This window comes from Somniosus microcephalus, chromosome 33 (genome assembly GCF_052327205.1).
Source record: "Somniosus microcephalus isolate GS21.2 chromosome 33, FLI_Smic_1.0, whole genome shotgun sequence".
NCBI classification, from domain to species: Eukaryota; Metazoa; Chordata; class Chondrichthyes; order Squaliformes; family Somniosidae; genus Somniosus; species Somniosus microcephalus.
In genome coordinates this window covers 29,966,532-29,985,499 of record NC_141019.1, presented here as the reverse complement: position 1 = coordinate 29,985,499, position 18,968 = coordinate 29,966,532, and the positions used below count along the sequence as shown (strand labels likewise).

General features: G+C 39.8%; 1 protein-coding gene across 3 annotated transcripts in view; it reads left to right on the top strand.

Moving 5' to 3' along the window:
- The window catches only part of LOC147097075 (electroneutral sodium bicarbonate exchanger 1-like), a 197,199-nt gene extending 178,433 nt beyond the window's left edge, over nucleotides 1–18,766 (top strand). For 2 of the 3 annotated variants that reach the window (XM_085972875.1, XM_085972873.1), the window contains exons 21-26: nucleotides 458–631; nucleotides 5,294–5,428; nucleotides 8,889–8,986; nucleotides 11,659–11,772; nucleotides 13,331–13,375; nucleotides 15,938–18,766. In XM_085972875.1, coding sequence (XP_085829001.1) covers nucleotides 458–631; nucleotides 5,294–5,428; nucleotides 8,889–8,986; nucleotides 11,659–11,772; nucleotides 13,331–13,355 — 546 coding nt within the window. In that variant the 3' untranslated portion in view covers nucleotides 13,356–13,375; nucleotides 15,938–18,766. Of the gene's footprint in view, nucleotides 1–457; nucleotides 632–5,293; nucleotides 5,429–8,888; nucleotides 8,987–11,658; nucleotides 11,773–13,330; nucleotides 13,376–15,937 lie in introns of those variants that run through there. The other variant, XM_085972876.1, reaches the window with a different exon arrangement.
- The last annotated feature ends 202 nt before the right edge of the window (nucleotides 18,767–18,968 follow it).

Below are 18,968 nucleotides of genomic sequence, written 5' to 3'. Positions count from 1 at the left end.
CAAGATATTAAGGGGAACGGATCGGGTAGATAGAGAGAAACTATTTCCGCTGGTTGGGAATTCTAGGACTAGGGGGCACAGTCTAAAAATTGGAGCCAGACCTTTCAGGAGTGAAATTAGGAAACACTTCCACACATAAAGGGAACCCTTCTGCAAACAGCAATTGATGCTAGATCAATTGTTAATTTTAAATCTGAGATTGATAATACCTTTTGATTAACAAAAAGCTATGGGATATGGGCCAAAGGCGGGTCGCAAATCAGCCATGATCTCATTGAATGGCAGAACAGGTTCGAGGGGCTGAATGGCCTACTCCTGTTCCTATGTTTCATATTGTTCATAAAGATTTTTCAAATTTAACATGCAACATATATTTGTAATGAGTGTTGTAGATGAGTCTGATCTTTTTGTAAATTAACAACCTTTTTTTAATTGTATTAAAACTTGCTTTTTCCAGTTCTTTGATCGTCTGCAACTATTTGCGATGCCAGCCAAGCACCAACCAGATTTTATCTACCTGCGTCATGTGCCTCTGCGCAAAGTTCACCTTTTTACACTCATACAGCTCACCTGTCTGGTCCTGCTGTGGGTCATCAAAGCCTCACCTGCTGCTATTGTCTTTCCTATGATGGTAAAATTTATGGCATTTTAAAAAATGTATTTACCTGATTTTTCATGTTGTTTTTCTCTTTCCACCTTCCTTTTAGGTCTCTCTCTAATTCATACCATCCTCTGCCCAAGGGTGGGCAGCAGACTTGGGCCCCTGCCAAAGCTGTCCTGTAACTTCTGGTCAGGAAATACACAAAACTGGCCTTGCTAGATGCTCAGTGATTTTTCCCCTTCCTCCCTATGTCTTTCCCAAATGGTTCAATGAGATTGGGAACTGTGAACACAAACGTGCCTCTTGCCACTCCCTAATGTAGTGCATTTAGTTTGACATTTTTCTATTTGGAAGGCTGATTATCCAAATAAAACGAGCATTAATGCAGAGTAATTTTTTAATGACTTTTCAGCAATTCCTTCCTCGTGAAAGCTATTGTTATAAATATTTATGAACATTGCCAGTATAATGTCGTCTTTAGCTTTCTAAAGACTTGTGAAAAGCCAGCTAAGGGTCCCTCAAGTTAAACCCCTCACTTTTGAATTCCCACTCATCTTGTACAATATAAAACTCCTGAGCACACAAATCTAGGCTGACACTCCAGTGCGGCACTGTCTGAGGTGCCGTCTTTCGGATGAGATGTTAAACCGAGGCCCCATCTGTGTTCTTGGGTGGACGTAAAAGATCCCATGGCACTGTTTCAAAGTGCAGAAGAGTTATCCCTGGTGTTCCAGCCAATATTTATCCCTCAATCAACATAAAAATAAATCAATATAAATAAATAAATAACTTATCTGGTCATTATTACATTGCTGTTTGTGGGAGCTTGCTGTGCGCAAATTGGCTGCTGTGTTTCCTGCATTACAACAGTGACTGCACTTCAAAAGTACTTCATTGGCTGCAAAGTGTTTCGGAACATCCGGTGGTCGTGAAAGGCGCTATATAAATGCAAGTTCTTTCTTGAGCTACAGAGGGAGGAGTCCGAGTTTGTAAAGGGAAGAGAGTAATCACTAGAGAAGGAGGTTTTTCTCCAATATGTTTAACTGCATAGGTGAAGAATAGATTACCATATTGGTAAACAAATAGGAGTTGCATAGGAGGCATACCACTGCCAGTACTCCAGATAGTGGATGGACTGAGATCAATGGCTACCTGGGCCTTTGCGGATGAGAGCCTGAGCAGACCATGGCTTAGCAGAGAGGTTGTCACTAAGATCTGCCATCTTATAGGAGCAGACATGTAGACACAGTCCAACATTTGCACTACACTACCAGACACAGTGGAAGTCCGTATCGCCCTCCACTTGTATGCCACAGGAACCTGTCATTTATTCACAGCAAATACCTGTGCCATCAGCCAGTTTGATGTGCACCACTACATAAAACATGTGATGGAAGCTCGATTTCACCATGCAAATACACAGACTTTGGCGCAGAGCAGCAACAGACAAGGCAAGTGCAATTTTGACTTATTGAGGAGACAGCGCATCATAAACTGTGCACTTGTATGCAATTGTGCGCTTTAATCAACATGATGGGTTATTACTCTATGAACTTGGAATCACTGCCTGAAAATCATTCTGGTGACCTCTTCCAGAGAGCACTCATGACTCCTACATTGTCAAACAATCATGCTGCAACCATGGCTCATCACACCTGTACCCCTCCCTCTGCAGACTAGAACTACAATGAGGTACAATTTGGGGGTGGTAGCTCAAGCAATATATCAGACATTTGGACCATCTGTGGGGGTCTTTACAATATGCACCAGAGAAGTTTTCCAGATTTTATCATTGTGTGACATGTAGCACACATCTCACCAGGGACAGAGGCTTCACTGTAACATTACCTGAGCAGCAGCAAGTCATAGGAGGACGCAAGACGCAGGAATCATCAGCATGAAAGCAGCCCATGCAGGAAGAGAGGCTGCTGTGTCACAAACCATGATGATTCATTTGAGAATGAAGCTGCATGTAATTTTTACAGCATTTAGCATAGCAGAACAGATTTGTTAACTAGCAGCTCCTGCTTGTTGCACCTTTCCTCTTTAGCCCTGTCATCTTTGTGTTGTCTCAGCATTCCTAGTGCTGTTTGGATTTCTAATGCATATATTAAAAGTCTGATTTCAAGGTTTGTGAAGTTTTTTCATTTGTGTAATAGTGCTTGCAGTAAATATGAATGATGTGCTATGCTTTCCCCTCGTGCCTCGTGAACTCGTTTATCTTGAACTAGCTCATACTGTTCCTATGCAAATCTCTAATTGAAGGATTAGATGGTAGTTGACAGCACTTGCAAGCTTCTTAAGATTCCAATGGCCTCTACCTCCATGCACCATTGACCCAGAGGGCTCTGTATCTGTGCCAGGAATGTCCTGTTCTGTACTCATGTTTTGCATCCTTTTAAATATATCACCTGTTACTGTGGTGCATTCAGGATAACCTGGGACTAGCAGATGTCTGTTTCTGTGCAATTGCATGCCTGTCTCGACTGAAGGCTAAGTCCTCTTAGGCCACTGATCTGGTCAAGCACAGACCACTGGACTGCAATGAATTGTCTGTTCCTTCACTCATGCTTGTCTCAATTTGGTTTCCAAGTGCATTGAACGCAACACCTTGAGTGGCAGCATTAAGGAGATACTTCTACTGTGATTTGTTTGCACCACTGAAGTCTATGCAGTCGCCAAGTAGTCACTGGCAGAGTGTACTATAGACAACTACTTCAGTCATGGCACCACCCATATTGATAGCTGTAGAAATCTGGCTGGCATTTTCTAACTATAGCCAGACCACTTAAACAGCATGTGGTGCAAGGATTACAGTGACTAGTGTACACATTCATGCTAACACACCATCCTCCATTTGAAAGCTGGTCTCATCAGTTCTGAATCATGAATGAAAGCAGCAGGTTCAGTCGACATCTTGGACCTTTACATAACATTAGGCTGCCCTTCTCTAGCCATCAACACTACCCTGTGCTCCACGACTCACCTTATGACCCCTCCTCAAAATCACTGATAACATTCTCTACGGTGTCTCTCTTTGGGTCACCTTTGTGTGCCTTTCTGATCTGAAGCACAACCTTCTTGATGTGGGGGCAGGCTTCTTATTCCTTGGGTTGTTGCACTGCTATCCGATGAAATGTTGGAACATTGTGTAATTTCTGTTAATATTGCTACAGCACAGTCTTGTGTGGTGCTGCTCAATCATTGTCTGTCACCAGATAATTGTAGCAATTCTTGGCAATGCAACACTGTAATCATGCTACCAACCAGCCAGCATCTTGGTCCAATCCACCGCAACTGGCTCCCTGTAAGGGCTCTTATTTGTAGGGCAACACCAGTCCTTGTTGTCTCTCTCCTGTTGAATGCCTGTTTTTCCTGCCAGGATAATGGCAGTCTGCATTAACTGAGTGCACTGCACAACAACCATGTTAGTCTACTGCAGACTCTGTATTCATACATGTTGCAATACACTTTCTTGATGGCAATGCACAAGGGCAATACAGTACTCTATCTTTTGCTAGCACCGCTAGTTCAACGTTAACTTAATTATTATTGTTGGGTTTTGTGCCTACTTTGTCATGTGCAATTTCCTATTGTGCGCATACGGACTTTTCATTATCTTCTTGTTAATATTCATTGCTTTCCTTTGCTGTTAGTTTACTAGTTCATTGACTTTTAAGTGTTTTCTAATGTTCCTACTTGGGTATATATCTCATTACCTGCAACTTTGTTTAGGATTTCATATTCATATTAATTGTTTAACTTTCACTTCACTTAAGGTTATACAGCTTCACTTCAATCCAAATGTGGTGAGCGCACAACACCGCATTCACCATGATCTCTTCCCGCACCTGGTGTACTTTTTATTGGCGCACTGCTTTCCTACTCTGAAGAGGCTAATTTGGCACTCCTTCACGCAATTTAAGAGCCTGGAGGGCATCAACTGTGAAGCAGGCTTGGCATTTTAGCCTTCTATCATACATTCTGAACAAGTTCCTTGCTTCACGGATGGATTTGTGAAAAATGCATTTCTTCCATGCCTCTTGCTCATTAATTTGTGCCTTGGCAGCAGGGTGGCTGATCATTATTCATTGCAATAAATCTAATATCCCATAAATAAGTTTCAAAATTGTGTATTTCTGCATATTTGTTTTAAAAATGCAAAATATTACACACATTTAATGCATTTTGAGTTTGTAAAGAAGCATTTCCAGGCCCTTATGTCATTGGGTCAACTTTCAACTTTTGATATTCCTAGTTATATACTACTGTTGAATCTGAATACTATTTAGTTACTGGCATTTATGAATTTTATTGATGCAAAATGCATATGGCTAATATTCAGGGATTCATATTAATGTTTACATTGGTCCTCTTTGGTGACTAGATTCTGTGTGTTCGAATTCCCAATCTGGCTGAGCGACAGATAATGTAACAAGGAGAGAGTGAGATGCCTATTTACATATTTAGCATTATGTGGCAATGCAATAAAGTGCATTCCCCCTTAAACAACTGGGGATAAATGGCTACAACGGTCTGTCGTGTAAGGAAGGCCTGCTGTGTAAATCTCCTAGTACTTTTGTATGTTTTAATATAGGTATACATTTAATTGTTAACAATGAACCTATTTTCAAGTAAGTTGTGTGTACCTCCTTAATATTTCTTAATCTGATCTCTGATGATATATTACAGGTATTAGCTCTAGTTTTTGTTAGAAAATTGATGGACTTTTGCTTCCTGAAGCGTGAGCTAAGCTGGCTTGATGATCTAATGCCTGAAAGTAAGAAGAAAAAACTGGACGATGCCAAAAAAGTCAAAGTGGATGGGGTAAGATTTGATGATTATTACAATAGACTGGATCTATTGCAATAGATGGAATGAATGTGCAGAACTGAAGTGCACAAAAATGCAGGGGGTTTTTTTGGCAAATTTTAATTAGTTAAATTTTTACAAGTCTAAGAGTACTTTTTTCTTCAATGCACTCCCCCTTTTTCAGAAGAAAAAACTATACATCAGAAATTTCTTTTGACATTTTAGTAAAAGTTGTTTACTAGAGATCTGGTTGGGGCCAAAGGTCTTCATGCCAGCAAGAACATTTCTGGTATGTATTGACAGATTTATTCGAGTTTTTTGAGGATGTAACTTGCAGGGTAGATAAAGGGGAACCAGTGGATGTAGTATATTTAGATTTTCAAAAGGCATTCTATAATTGCCACATAAAAGGTTATTACAGAAGATTAGGGCTCGCTAGGTTGGGGGTAATATAGTAGCATGGATAGAGGATTGGTTAACAGACAGAAAAGGGATCAACGGATCTTTTTCAGGTTGGCAGGCTGTAACTAGTGGGGTGCCGCAAGGATCGGTTTTGGGGCCTCAATTATTTACAATCTACATTAATGACCTAGATGAAGGGACCGAGTGTAATATATCCAAGTTTGCTGATACAAAGCTAGGTGGGACAATAAGCTGTGAGGAGAACAGTCTGCAAAGGGATGTAGATAGACTGAGTGAGTGGGCAGTAAGGTGGCAGAGGGAGTATAATGTAGGGAAATGTGAGGTTATTCACTTTGGTAGGAAGAATAGAAAAACAGAATATTTTTTAAATGGTGAGAAACTTTCAAATGTTGGTGTTCAGAGATTTGGGTGTCCTCGTGCAAGAAACACACAAAGCTGGCATGCAGGTACAGCAAGCAATAAGGAAAGCAAATGGCATGTTGGCCTTTATTGCAAGGGAGTTGGAGTATAAGAGTAAGGAAGTCTTGCTACAATTGTACAGGGTCTTGGTGAGACCACACCTGGAGTCCTATGCACAGTTTTGGTCTCCTTATCTAAGGAAGGATATATTTGCCTTGGAGGCGGTGTAACGAAGGTTCACTAGATTGATTCCTGGGATGAGAGGGCTGTCCTATGATGAGAAATTGTGTAGAATGGGCCTATACTCTGGAGTTTAGAAGAATGAGAGGTGATCTCATTGAAACATACAGGATTCTGAAGGGGATTGACAGGGTAGATGCCGAGAGGTGGTTTCCCCTGGCTGGAGTGTCTAGAACTAGGGGGCATAGTCTCAGGATAAGGAGTAGGCCATTTAAGATTGAGGAATTTCTTCACTGAGGGTTGTGAATCTTTGGAATTCTCTGCCCCAGAGGACTATGAATGCTCAGTCTTTGAGTATATTCAAGGCTGAGATCGATAGATTTTTGGACTCGTGGGGAATCAAGGGATATGGAGATCGGGCGGGAAAGTGGAGTTGAGGTCGATGATCAGCCACGATCTTAAGGCTCAAGGGGCCGTATGGCCTACTCCTGCTCTTATTTCCTATGTATACTTTCTTCTATATATGGAGGGTCATCAGTAACTTAAACAGACAGTACTCCCCCTAGACTAACTTTCCCCTTTAATTAGTTAGCTGTCTATATTCGATTAAATGTGAAGTTCTGTTTTTTTTGAAAACCTAGTTTAAACACTGTTCAGTTACTCCCATTGCACAGTCATAGAATTATACATTTACACAATTCTGTGCCAAACTAGCAATTTAACAAATTTGTTGCGTATAACCTCATGCAAATAGTCACTGCTATTTTTCTCCCATTGTTTTAAATTGAACTCCCTTGCCCTCCCCAACCCATGACCATTCCCCACCTAATGGGGAAGATTGTCAAATTGTTCCCAAGCTTTACAAATGACGATTTGAAATCCGCCATGAGAGCAGTCAAAATATTGACTTGTTCTACATTTTCCCTTTTCCCCTCCTCCCTGCCTCCCCAGAGAATCCAGCTGAATGCAGTGTGAGGAATTGCTGTTGAAACTGCATTTCCTACCACAATATGGCACTATGTTGATACAAAAAGTTGCTGTGCTATCACACCACCTACAAAGTGCTACATGGAATAAACTGACTCAGTCATTTAAATCTTAGCTTAGATAACGAGGCTTGTCTTGAGGATGAAGTTGTGTACAGATTTTGGTTAAAGATCTCTCTTATCCTGCTTTTACCTTCAACGAGAGATTGTTGGTTATACAGGAAGGTACGGAATGATTAGCATGGGTATCAAGTCTTAACTACTACAAGTTACTTCAATTGTCTGCATTAATGAAACAAATTTAATATCCTATAAACCTTTTTGTTCCACAAGTGCTGTTAAAATGTTACATTTCCTACAGGGCTTACTTGATACAAGTTTCAGAAAGAAGTCTTGTCAGTACTGCAGTTTTGTATTGGTACCTGTTACCAGTTGCAGATATGCCTTCGATACTCTCTCGGGTACGACAGCGCTGGTCACTCCCTTAAGAGTGTCTTGCGTCCACTAGTGTGCCCGTGCTGCCCAATATCTAATTATATAATGATGCAACCCAGGGTGTAACAATCGGACCCCCTTGTGATCTGAACTAGATATTGTACCTTTCACACACTTTAGATCACATTTCTCAAGTTACATAGTATCGAAATGATCTCAGTCTTTTGCATATGCCCTTGCATGCACTTCTCCAATTTTTCGGTAGTCTGACTGAAAAACACTTCAGTGAGACGAAGCCTGACTCAAATCATTAAGCAGCTTTATTTCACAAACCGCAGTTATAGACAAACCTCACTTTCTCTACACAATTTCACGTCTCCTTGAAAAATAAGAAACTCTGCACGCTGTCTCTTGTGGGCTGATTTACTTGTTTTAGGCATTTCCTTTCTTTGTAGAACACCTAACTGCAAAAACCGACCTCCTGCATATTAACTTCCAGGCCTATTAATCCCCTCCTTGTCTCAGTGGCTGCAGCCTATGGCTATTTAAATCTGAGCAAATTCACTTTGTTTTGAAGCATAGCTCATTCCCAAATCCTTTCCATGAAATAAATGATCAGAATTCCTGAAATGTGATGAAGGAATTCATAGATCATCCTGGCTACAAGAATTAAATACACGCATTAATTTTTGTGTAATTTAGAAAATTCTGAATAAAACTGGCAAAGGAAAGTTTTATAACCTAGGACATTTGAGTTTTTTTTTTTAAGTAAGAGCAATTTGGTGTTTTATAGTGTTTGGGGCTATGTATAACAATAGATTGTGTGCAAGTAAACAAAGTGTGAAATTCTGCCATGACGAGGCTTTTATTTCTCAGAACCACTTCCCTCATACTACAAAAAACACAACTCCCTAATTGAGTATCTGTATAATTATATCCTGGATTTCTACAGGTCATCATTTGTGACACACATTTTTAGCAGATCAGTAAATCACTGTGGATAGGGTGTTTTTTTGATCTAGTACAGTGTTTGTATCTCTCTAATCTAACAGGAATCTGAGAAAATGCTGGAACCAGGGGATGGAGGTGTGCAGCTGCCAATGGAAAGTAGAAAACTGCTTCAAAGTCCAGTAAAGAGTAATATTTATAGGTAATCCAGTCAATAGTGCTTCTAATACTCTTCACAATTAAGCTCATACAGTTTCAGTGGTTGCCATATACTGTAGATGATTTTCATGTTATTTGTATTGAACATTTCCAGCCATTTCTTACCCAAATAATATCAGATACCAAACTGGAGTACATAATATATTAACTAAGAAATTATGTTTTTTAAATCCTAAAAAATCAACATTTGTAAATGGATCAGGTTAGATATTCTCTCTAAATGTACAGCCCAGTTTTTGAGTGTTTCTTACTTGGACTTCACTTGCATACCAGGTAAAATGATTTTTACCATTGCTATAAATGCTGTTGGTAATGCTATACCATCAAAAAGGTAGGGTTGGTTAATTGGAGGTGGACCAGCAGAATTAATGACCTGTCGTCCAAAAGATTCTCTGAGCAGCGAGACTACACTTCACAACGTTGCACTGTTACTTTGGGGCATGACTCCAACCAATATATTCAAAAAACATATTTCATACCTTGCAATTTCATACTCTCTCTCTGCTGGTGACAGATTCCATGTTTATGGTAAAACAATGCAAGGGTGTACTTGATGCACTGTCAATATTTTAAACTGCTGGATACCAGCAGTATTGCAAATAGCACACAGCAATGCACAGAGAATTACCATCAGCACTATCCTAATACCGCGCAAGAAGAGTAACATCCAGACTAGTATTGTCTCTAAATTATTTGTCCTCCTGTCTGGAACATAATTGTGACGCGTGTGTGCTAAAAATGTATAAAATCTGGATTACTTTTAATTTCAGTGACTTCTAACTCGCTTTCAGATTTGCGCTATTTTCTTGAATGGAATTTCTGCAAAGTAGAATGCAATGCAATGGACGCGCAATTGAAGAGTCAATCATATTGTACCTGCAATAATGCTGCTGAGCCACTTGTTAAGCTGTTAACCATGTACTTAATGAGCTGAAATCTGCAAAACTTTGCCAATGCTGCTGTGCAGTGCACTGCATCTATTTTTCCTTGTTCTGGCTGACCGCTGAAAGTGTGGGAAATCCTAAAAGGCCCTGCATTTGCTCAGCTGCTTCTGGTTTTTGTGAATAAAACATTGCAGCCTGAGTTTAAAACAGTTTGCAACAGTGCTTCTTGTTGCCTATTTGATAACTCTTATTACCAGATCCAAAATACATATTCACCAACTCCTGGAACAGGTTAGTAATTTTTTTGAAACGGTGAGCAGCGAATCAGATTACGTGCCTCGAAGAATTGTGTGTTGGAAGTGGAAGATTTTACACTGTCATACAGAGCAAATGTAATTCAGTTGCGCCTCTGAGATTAGCAACATCGTAAATGTTTGGGTGCATATTCATGATATTTAAAAAATGTTTAACACTTTTTATAAAAAAAAATAAAAAAAAAAAATTGAAGTATTACCTTGCATTGCAATGGAATAGTCAGTTTTATTTTTCTTTTCCAAAATCTTGTGTAGTCAAGCAGAACCAGTACAATGCAGGACATGACAGAGAATGAAATAAATTTCAGAGTTTATAACCTGACATTGTATTCTGCATGGCCAGTCATTGTTCCGTGCCTCAGTTTGATTTTGCTTTTGTGACGTGGACCACACTGGCAACAACTTATTTATTCAGAGCGTGCTGGTGGACCTTCTCCTCGAACCGCTGCTGTTCTTGTGGTGAAAGTATGGAATTCCAGGAATTCCTCCCGGTGACTATGAAGGAACAGCCATAAATGTCAAGTTGGGATGATGTGTGACTTGGATGGGAACTTGGAGGTGATGATGTTTCCAAGACATTGCTGCTCTTATCCTCCTTGGTGCTATAGGTCACTGGGCTGAAAGATGTTATTGCAGTAAGCTTGGTTAGTTGCTGCAGTACATCCTGTAGAAATAAATACTGCAGCCACAGTGTGCTGGTGATAAAAGGGGTGGATATCAAGTCTTATTGGCAGGAACACTGATCATACGGACTGCACCTGGTCACAGAACCTCCCTTACCACAAGCAATTTTGAGGGAAGCGCAAAAAAAACTGGCAAATGCTGAGCTACTGCACACAGTACAAGTTTCTCCACATTAACACTCATTTTTCCAAAGCAATAAAAGAGGGAATTCCAGATGTGAATGACTAACACAAAATGTTTGAGAATCTTCACCCTGCTGAAATATAAAGTGATGGCGTCTTACTGAAATGATAGTCATGGCTTTAACATGTGAAAGGGTATACTTCAGTCACTCAGACATGCTCATTCCTGTGTCAAAACAACTTATAAAGTGTAATTAAAAACACATTTATTTTTGTTTTACAAAACCCAGCAATTTAGTATAAGCAGTAGTCCGGTAGTGTCCAAGTTTGGATGCATGCTCCACAACCCATTAAGTGTCTTGTAAACTGAAGTCGGGAGGGGAGATTTTCCTCCAATAGTGAACATAAAACGGTGCCACAGCTCACCGTGAACACCACCGCTCAGGAGGTGCAGCAGTGGCATTAAGCAAATCTGCAGCTCACTTGCCGATTCTCTGAGCTGAAGGAGATTTTCTGTAGATTACCTTTATTTTGTACATGACCAGAATGGAAAAAACACACAATTAGGCAATCCTGTATTAATCTATTAGATTTTTGCTTAAAATCTTGATAATCACTTTCATGATTAAGGCACCTGCACTTTGTTTATAGGTGTGATCCATCTGAAATTAATATATCGGATGAAATGTCCAAATCTACAGTTTGGAAGGCACTCAGTATGAATACAGAGAGCAACAAAACCAAGGATAACACAACTTCAAAAAGGTAAAACTGGTGTTCATTAATGCAATTTTAACCTTTCTGTAATTCTGGCCCCCATAGCCATCCTATCCTACTGGATCCAGAACACTGAGTGGACCTCTCTGTAAATGGCACTTCCTGATTGATTCACCAGGAAACATCCTTGAACAAGGAAAGGGGCCCCCTTCCAGTCAGTTTGCCTTTCTTTCCTCAGACAACCCAGTTATATGAACAAACTCGTCCCCAGTACAAGTGTTTACTGAGACAGGGATTCAAGCTTCACTTCCCTGATGGCTGTTATTATAACTGAGCCATACAGGCTAGAAGGTCTGGTCAACCTCTGGTCTATGCTGAGTTAGTTGATTTCAGGGTAGCAGAAGAGTGGGAGTGTGGGCCTTCAATTGACTTTTGTCCCTGATTAGGGAAGGGACATCAGCCAAGGTTCTTGCTGCTGATTGCTATCTAGTGACCTTTGCTGGAAAGTGTATGTGTGGGCATCTGGTGAGGACAGGCTCAGGCTCCACTCTGGTACTTCCCATAGTCAAATAGCTTGTCAGCACTCACTGTCTGCGCTCACACGTGAATGATAAGTTGCCCATGGTAATTGAGGGCAGATGGCATCTATGCAACTGTACCCCAGCAAAATTCAGCATCTTCAGGACAGGAGAAGAAACTTAACTTGACAATAGGTGTTAATTTTGTCAGGCGTGGGATTCTTGTTGCAGTTACCTCCTATTTGCATTCTGTTATTGCAACATTTAAGATACAAAAACAACCGGCAGTTTTATTCTTAACCTCAATATATAACAATGCCAGTTAGCATGCTCCACTTGAGTGAATTTTTTGATTTATTTTACAATTAGTATGTTTTATCAGATAATATTTAATTATGGAGCCTGAGGCAATTTTATTCTGTCTACCACCCTATTCCCATTGAAAAATGGGTGGTAGGCAGACAAAACATTTTTTTAAAACCTGCTGGCCACCTGAGGCCTGTTCAACTTAATTTTTGAGCAGACTTCCAAATGGGCAACCAGTGCTCCTGCCCGAATCAGGTGGCAGATTTATTAAAATACAACGCAATTTTCAGATACCGATTGGGCTAAGTGTGTGCCGCGCATGCTCCGCCGATTAATACTGGATTTAGTGCGATCTAACCAGTGGTCCTTAAAGGGACTGCTGGAGGCAGCTCCAAAACGCCCCCCCAAGAAATCTCTGGCACTGATTTTTGTGCGGATTGGAAGAGCATGAATGCTCCTTCTGACCCCACAAAATCTTCCCCCCTGCTGACAGCGACTCCGTGGTCCTCCTAACACTTACTTCCGGCTTGGCTCTTTCCCCCTTTCCCACCCCGATTAGCAAGTTATCTACCAGTGCTTGTTTAGCACTGGCAGCTTGCCAATCCCAGTCAAATGAGGCCTAAGCATGAAAATGGTTCCAGCCTCTTGCTCGTGCCATCGGGTGGGCAGTGTGATTGCTCCGCCCGATATGCACACTCTATGAAAATCAGCCCCAAAATATCAAAGAAATGCCTTTGTTACCTTCCTCCTTCATACTTAGTAATACTTATTTCTTTTTACAGCAGTTCCATTCAAAAACCAATGTAAATCGATGTTCATGGGATCAGGTGAGTCATACATCATGTTCATTATTAAAACAAAGTAGTTTTGTGCTCATTAAGATGAAGAATGTCAGTTTGGTACACCATGGGCCAGATGCAGCTAAAGTTCCCTCTACTCTGCTTTAACAACGAGCTTTAACCCTAATCTCCGAAGAGCAGCCTCCGCTGCACCAGTTTGATATTTCCATTTCACACACCAGCCTCTGAGTTGGTACCATTTCTGGCAGAAGTATGGGCACTGTTGTGCTGTGGACCTATGCGCACATGAATTGGGTTCAATCTGCAAACTCATTTCACATTCGGCCCTTTATAGTTGGTAAAGAGAAGAGACTTCCATCCCGTCGGTCTGGTCTGGATTTGAACTCTGATCCCTGGTAAAAGGACAGTGTCATTAATCCAATGGGAGTGATTTTTCAATTACCGGCAAAAAAACTGGCCTGGTGCTGACCTATTCAATATTCTATCCCACACCAAGTCCTGCTCACCCTTGTCCTCATTGACTTACATTGGCTCCCAGTCCTGCAATGCCGCCCATTTAAAATTCTCATCCTTGTGTTTAAATCCCTGCAGGGCCTTGCCCCTCCCTATATCTTTAACTTTCTCTAGCTCTACAATCCGTTCCTCTGACTCTGGCCTCTGGTGCATACCCCCTTCATTTCCCCACCATTGACCGCTGTGCTTTCAGCTGCCTAGGCCCCATGCTCTGGAATTCTCTCCCTAAACCGGTTTGTCTCTGCACCTCCCTCTCCTCCTTTAAGACCCTCCTGAAAACCTACCTCTTCGACCACCCCTCTTAATATTGCCCCCTTTGGCTGCGTACCCATTTTTTTTTTTTCATTACACCCTATGAAGTGCTGTGGGATGTTTTTCTACATTAAAGGTGCTATATAAATGCAAATTGTTGTTGATACCATCATGCTTTTGATCAGTTAGGTTTGACTCCTTTTTTAAACCCCTTTTAATTGTTGCTTTGGTCTTTGTAACCTAAGCCAACAAATCTAATTTTTGATAAATTAATTCTTTGCATTCTGAACTTCAAAACCAGATCACAAGTTTAAATCTGAAGCAAAACATTCCGTCATTAATCAGAGTTGAGATGGGATTATCTGAACATACAACATCGACCTATGCTTATTCATTTTCAGGTGTCAGCCTTGGCTCTGAGTAGCACCCTTGCCTCTAAATCAGGAGGTTGTGGGTTCAAGTGTCACTCAAGGCTTGAGCACATCATATCAACAAACTTCAGGTGTTGAAGGTGCCCTCTTTCAGATATGTTAAACTGAGGCCCTGTCCATCCTCCGATGGATGTAAAAGATCTCGTGACACTATTTTGAAAAAGAGCAGGGGAGTTCTCCCAGGTGACCTGGCCAATATTTATCCCTCAACCAACATCTACTAAAAAAACATTATCTGGTTATTATTGCATTGCTGTTTGTGGAACCTTGCTGTGCGCAAATTGGCTGCTGTGTTTCCTACATTATAACAACAATGTCCCGAGGTCGTGAAAGGTGCTAGTTCTTTGTTTCTGCTTTCTGTAAGAATTTTCACAAACATAAAAAGGCGATTAGTCCCACCAAGCCTCTCTCTGATCCAACTCTACATCCTCCCCACATTGCTCAATCGTTTCTCTCTTCAGAAGCACAGCTCATTGTCTCTTGTACCCATTTATACTGTTCACTTCTGATATTCCGTGGTGACTTATTTCACAAGTTTATTACCAATGGAAAGGTTCTACCTGACATCCCTTCTTGCTCCCAACTTCCGAATTTTAATTTTGTCCTGTGGTATTTGAACACTTCACCATAATGAACCAAGCTTTGCCAGCCCAATTTACTTCACCTTTCTTCAGAAATTCTCGATACCCAGAATCATCATCATCATCAGCTATATGCTTAAGTCTTCTGTTTGAGCTGAAATGTCACCTGCATATATGATTAAGACTACCCTATTTCACCTCCAGAACACACTCTGATTATTTCACTACTTCACGTCTGATGCAGAAACCCTTATCCAAACAGCCGTCACCTGGAGAATCAATTTCTTAAATATGCTGTCCTCACCAGCCTCCTCAAAACTTCAGCTGATCTGGAAATCTGTGACCTGAGTCCTCACTCCTCTCCACTGGCTCCCTGTGCCCCAAAAGATGAACTTCAAGTTCCTAGTTTTCAAATCCCTACATGGCCTCACCCCACCCTATTTGGAAAATCCTCTCCAGCTATATATGACAGCCTGTCCCCTCCATTCAACTAATTCTGGATTGCAGCATGCCCCTCGCCCCCTCCATTCCACGAGCTCAGGCTTATCTTTTAGGCATTATGCCCCTGTCCTCTGCATCTCTCTTCCAAAGCCACTTTGCTTTGCTACCTCTACCTGCCTTCAGGAGCCTCCTTTTTATTAAAAAAAAAAAAAAAAACTCTGTGCCTTCAGTCTTCTCTCTCTCTCTCTCTCTCTCTCTCTCGCTCTCTCCCCTACTTCCTCCTCACCTCTTCCCCCTCATAAACTGCTCTGAGACATTCTTTTATAAAAGTAGCATGATTATAAATGCACAGTCTCTTGTTTATTTCTTAGGTTTAAACCCCAACCTTGACCGAGAAGGATGAAGTTATAGTTGACTCAGGGAAGAGCCAAAACAGAGAGGTTTGCAATCAAACAGCCACACTGCATCATGGAATATCCTTGGAAAATAAAACAACTTGAAGGCAGCACATGGTCCTTTAAGTACTCCGAACCCCATTAAGGCCTTTCAAAGAGAAGTCTGAACTTTTAAGTTCAATTTTAATTTTGATTTTTTTTGTGTAAGTGTTTACCAGAAGTTAATAGAAGTTTGAACTCTAGGAGGAAAATCAATGTAGTTTTGTGTATTTTTTATAATTTCAGTTTTATAATACAAAACCTGACTGACAAAAGTAGACCTTTGAAAGACCTTCATCTCTAACCAGCATATAATTTGAGATGTTTGATATGTAGATGGTAAGAATAATTAGATTTGTTATATGTACTGTATCACAATTATTGTGTGATTATCAGTGCTGTTTCATATGATTTCTACACTTCAATGTATGTTTTCATGTCTCTGCATGAAAAAAAATTCTAGTCTATCAAAGATGTTTACATGTACCTTGATCACTAAATGTTACCTTACTAAGTAATAAAGCAACTTGCAGTGCAATATACTGTACAAATTAAAATCACTACTAACATACTACATGGCCAATAAAAAATAATGAGAATAATCTCAAAAAATTCCTTACCAATAGAATTTGAGAGGCTTCTGTCACCTGGAACCCTCACCAGCCTGCTGGCAGTAATATCCCTATTGTGAGCCTTGAGGAGGGGACACAGAAGCTCATGGTGAGCAATTGTATGGCAGTAATATGAAAAACAAAATGTGGTTAATTGTTTTTATGCTGAAGTGAAATATACTTTGCAGTAGGGAAGAATTATTTTAAAACCTAAAATGCTGTAACTATAATGAAGACTCAGAACTAATTAGAAAAGTACAATAAAAAAAATTACCTGTTTAAAAATATACCCCGCTAAATGAAGTACAAAATACATGGAACATATCTCATCTTGCACGTTGATTTAAGCTGCTCCCATCAAAAGCATGCACTGCCAAATTCTTCAAAGGACATTCTGTAGTCACATTTTAAATTACTTGTGTGTGTATATATATTGTCACAGACAATTTCACTTCTAGATAATCATGAACAGTTTATTAACTGTTTATTAAATTAGTCATTTTGAGAGGATGGGAAGATTCTAGTGCAATAATATAGCAATACACAAAGCTTACTGTTTAGTCTCTGTCAGGGAAGCAATACTAGAAAATCATTAGATGGGAGAGAATTAAAAATGCAAATTCTACTCTTGTACCATTTTTGGATATGATACTAATATAAATACCCTGACAGTAATCCTGGTCCAAACAAAATCCAAATGAATAAGCTGTTGAGGGCAAGTGGTGAGCAAGTCTAGGACTGCTGCTGAGTGGGAACATAGACAGCCAGCCAAGATTGTCAAATATACTTGCAGATCACCATATGCCCCTGAACCCTAAAAGTCAAGAAGGTGTCGGCTGAGAGGGGGGGGAAATACGGTGTCTTGAGTGGAGAACATGGTAGACTTCCCTCTACTCCTCAAAGCATCATTGAGATAGACAGGCCTAAGTTATGGGCTGAAGTGCCACTACAGTCCTCAAATGGTTATCCATTAAGACTGTGCAGAAACTGTGCTGGTTGCAGGCTGTTGAGGGCACCTGGCAATAAAAACAAATCTCTCCATTCTGCTGATAAAACTCATTCGTTCAGATACTTCAGTTCACAACTTTAGAATCCACTACTGTTCCATCACACTTGTAGGACATTGTTTTTGTCTGATTTCCTGGAGAAACACAGCTATCCAAACAAGCAATTGCCATGATTTTATGATTTTGAATGTAATACATACCAAAAGAAAATAAAAATATGAAAATATATCCTTACTGAATTTAAAAAAAGTGCAGGCACAAATTTTTAATATAGCTTCTTCTTTCTAGTGAACTACATGTAGAAATAGAGACGCATTACTTTATTTTAGAGAAACTTAAAGAAATATATTAATAGATTATTTTGTTGCAGAAAACCTATAGTCTTATGACACTTATGTAAATAAAAGTACAAGCAGAAATCACATCCACCTGGTCCACCAAATGGAAGCTTGTTGGCCTAAATCTGAAGGTTGGGCTAATAGCTGATTTACACAAGATGACCACAGACCCCTTGAACTAAAATAGAAACGTATAGTAAAAGCCAATATGGCTTCTATTTTAGTGAAGCTATTTTTGTTTTTTGTTTTAGTCCTGGACATTTAGATGTGAAGACCCAGGTATATAATTGTTTGTTTACAGTATTGTTTGTTTAAGTGCAGTAATGTGATTGCAGTTTCAGTTCAAGGTGGGTGTAAAAGTTATTTATGATGTTAAACTGGAGGAATTGTTGTGCAAGTGCTGTACAGTCAGGTAATGCTGTTGTTTAATCTTGTGTTTTGTTTTGTTGCACACTCGTTGTAGTGAAAATAGAGATGCAGATAAAATAAGTGTACTCCTAAACTGTAACAGATGAAGAACTGTATGTTTTTAAAGAGACAACATTCCTCTTATTTAAATAGGCCTGCATTTTGCAAGACTTTGGATTTTCTTTCCTCTTAGTTAGTCTGTAGTAAATATTAATAATTGTGATGGAAACATTTTTATTTCTGTTCAAAATGTTAATATGAAGTCTTATTAACATGTGCATAGATCATAAAATGCAGCCTCTTTAGACCAATAGCAGGAATTCTGTCTACTTAAATTATGAAAATGTGAATGGGACAATTGTAATTTATTTCTATAAGGAAATAAAAGTGATTAAAATAAAATGACTTGATGATTATTATTGCTTAGACAAAAGATTCAATTGAAATACTGCAGATGATGTGTATATAGCACAATGGTTCTTTAATATGCAATCTTGAGAGTAGTAGGACATGCATTTGTGCTTGTGATTCCCAATATTCTGAGTTTCCAATCCCACTTGTATCATCTAAAGCTAAGTATCCACAAGAAACCAGGAAAAAATGA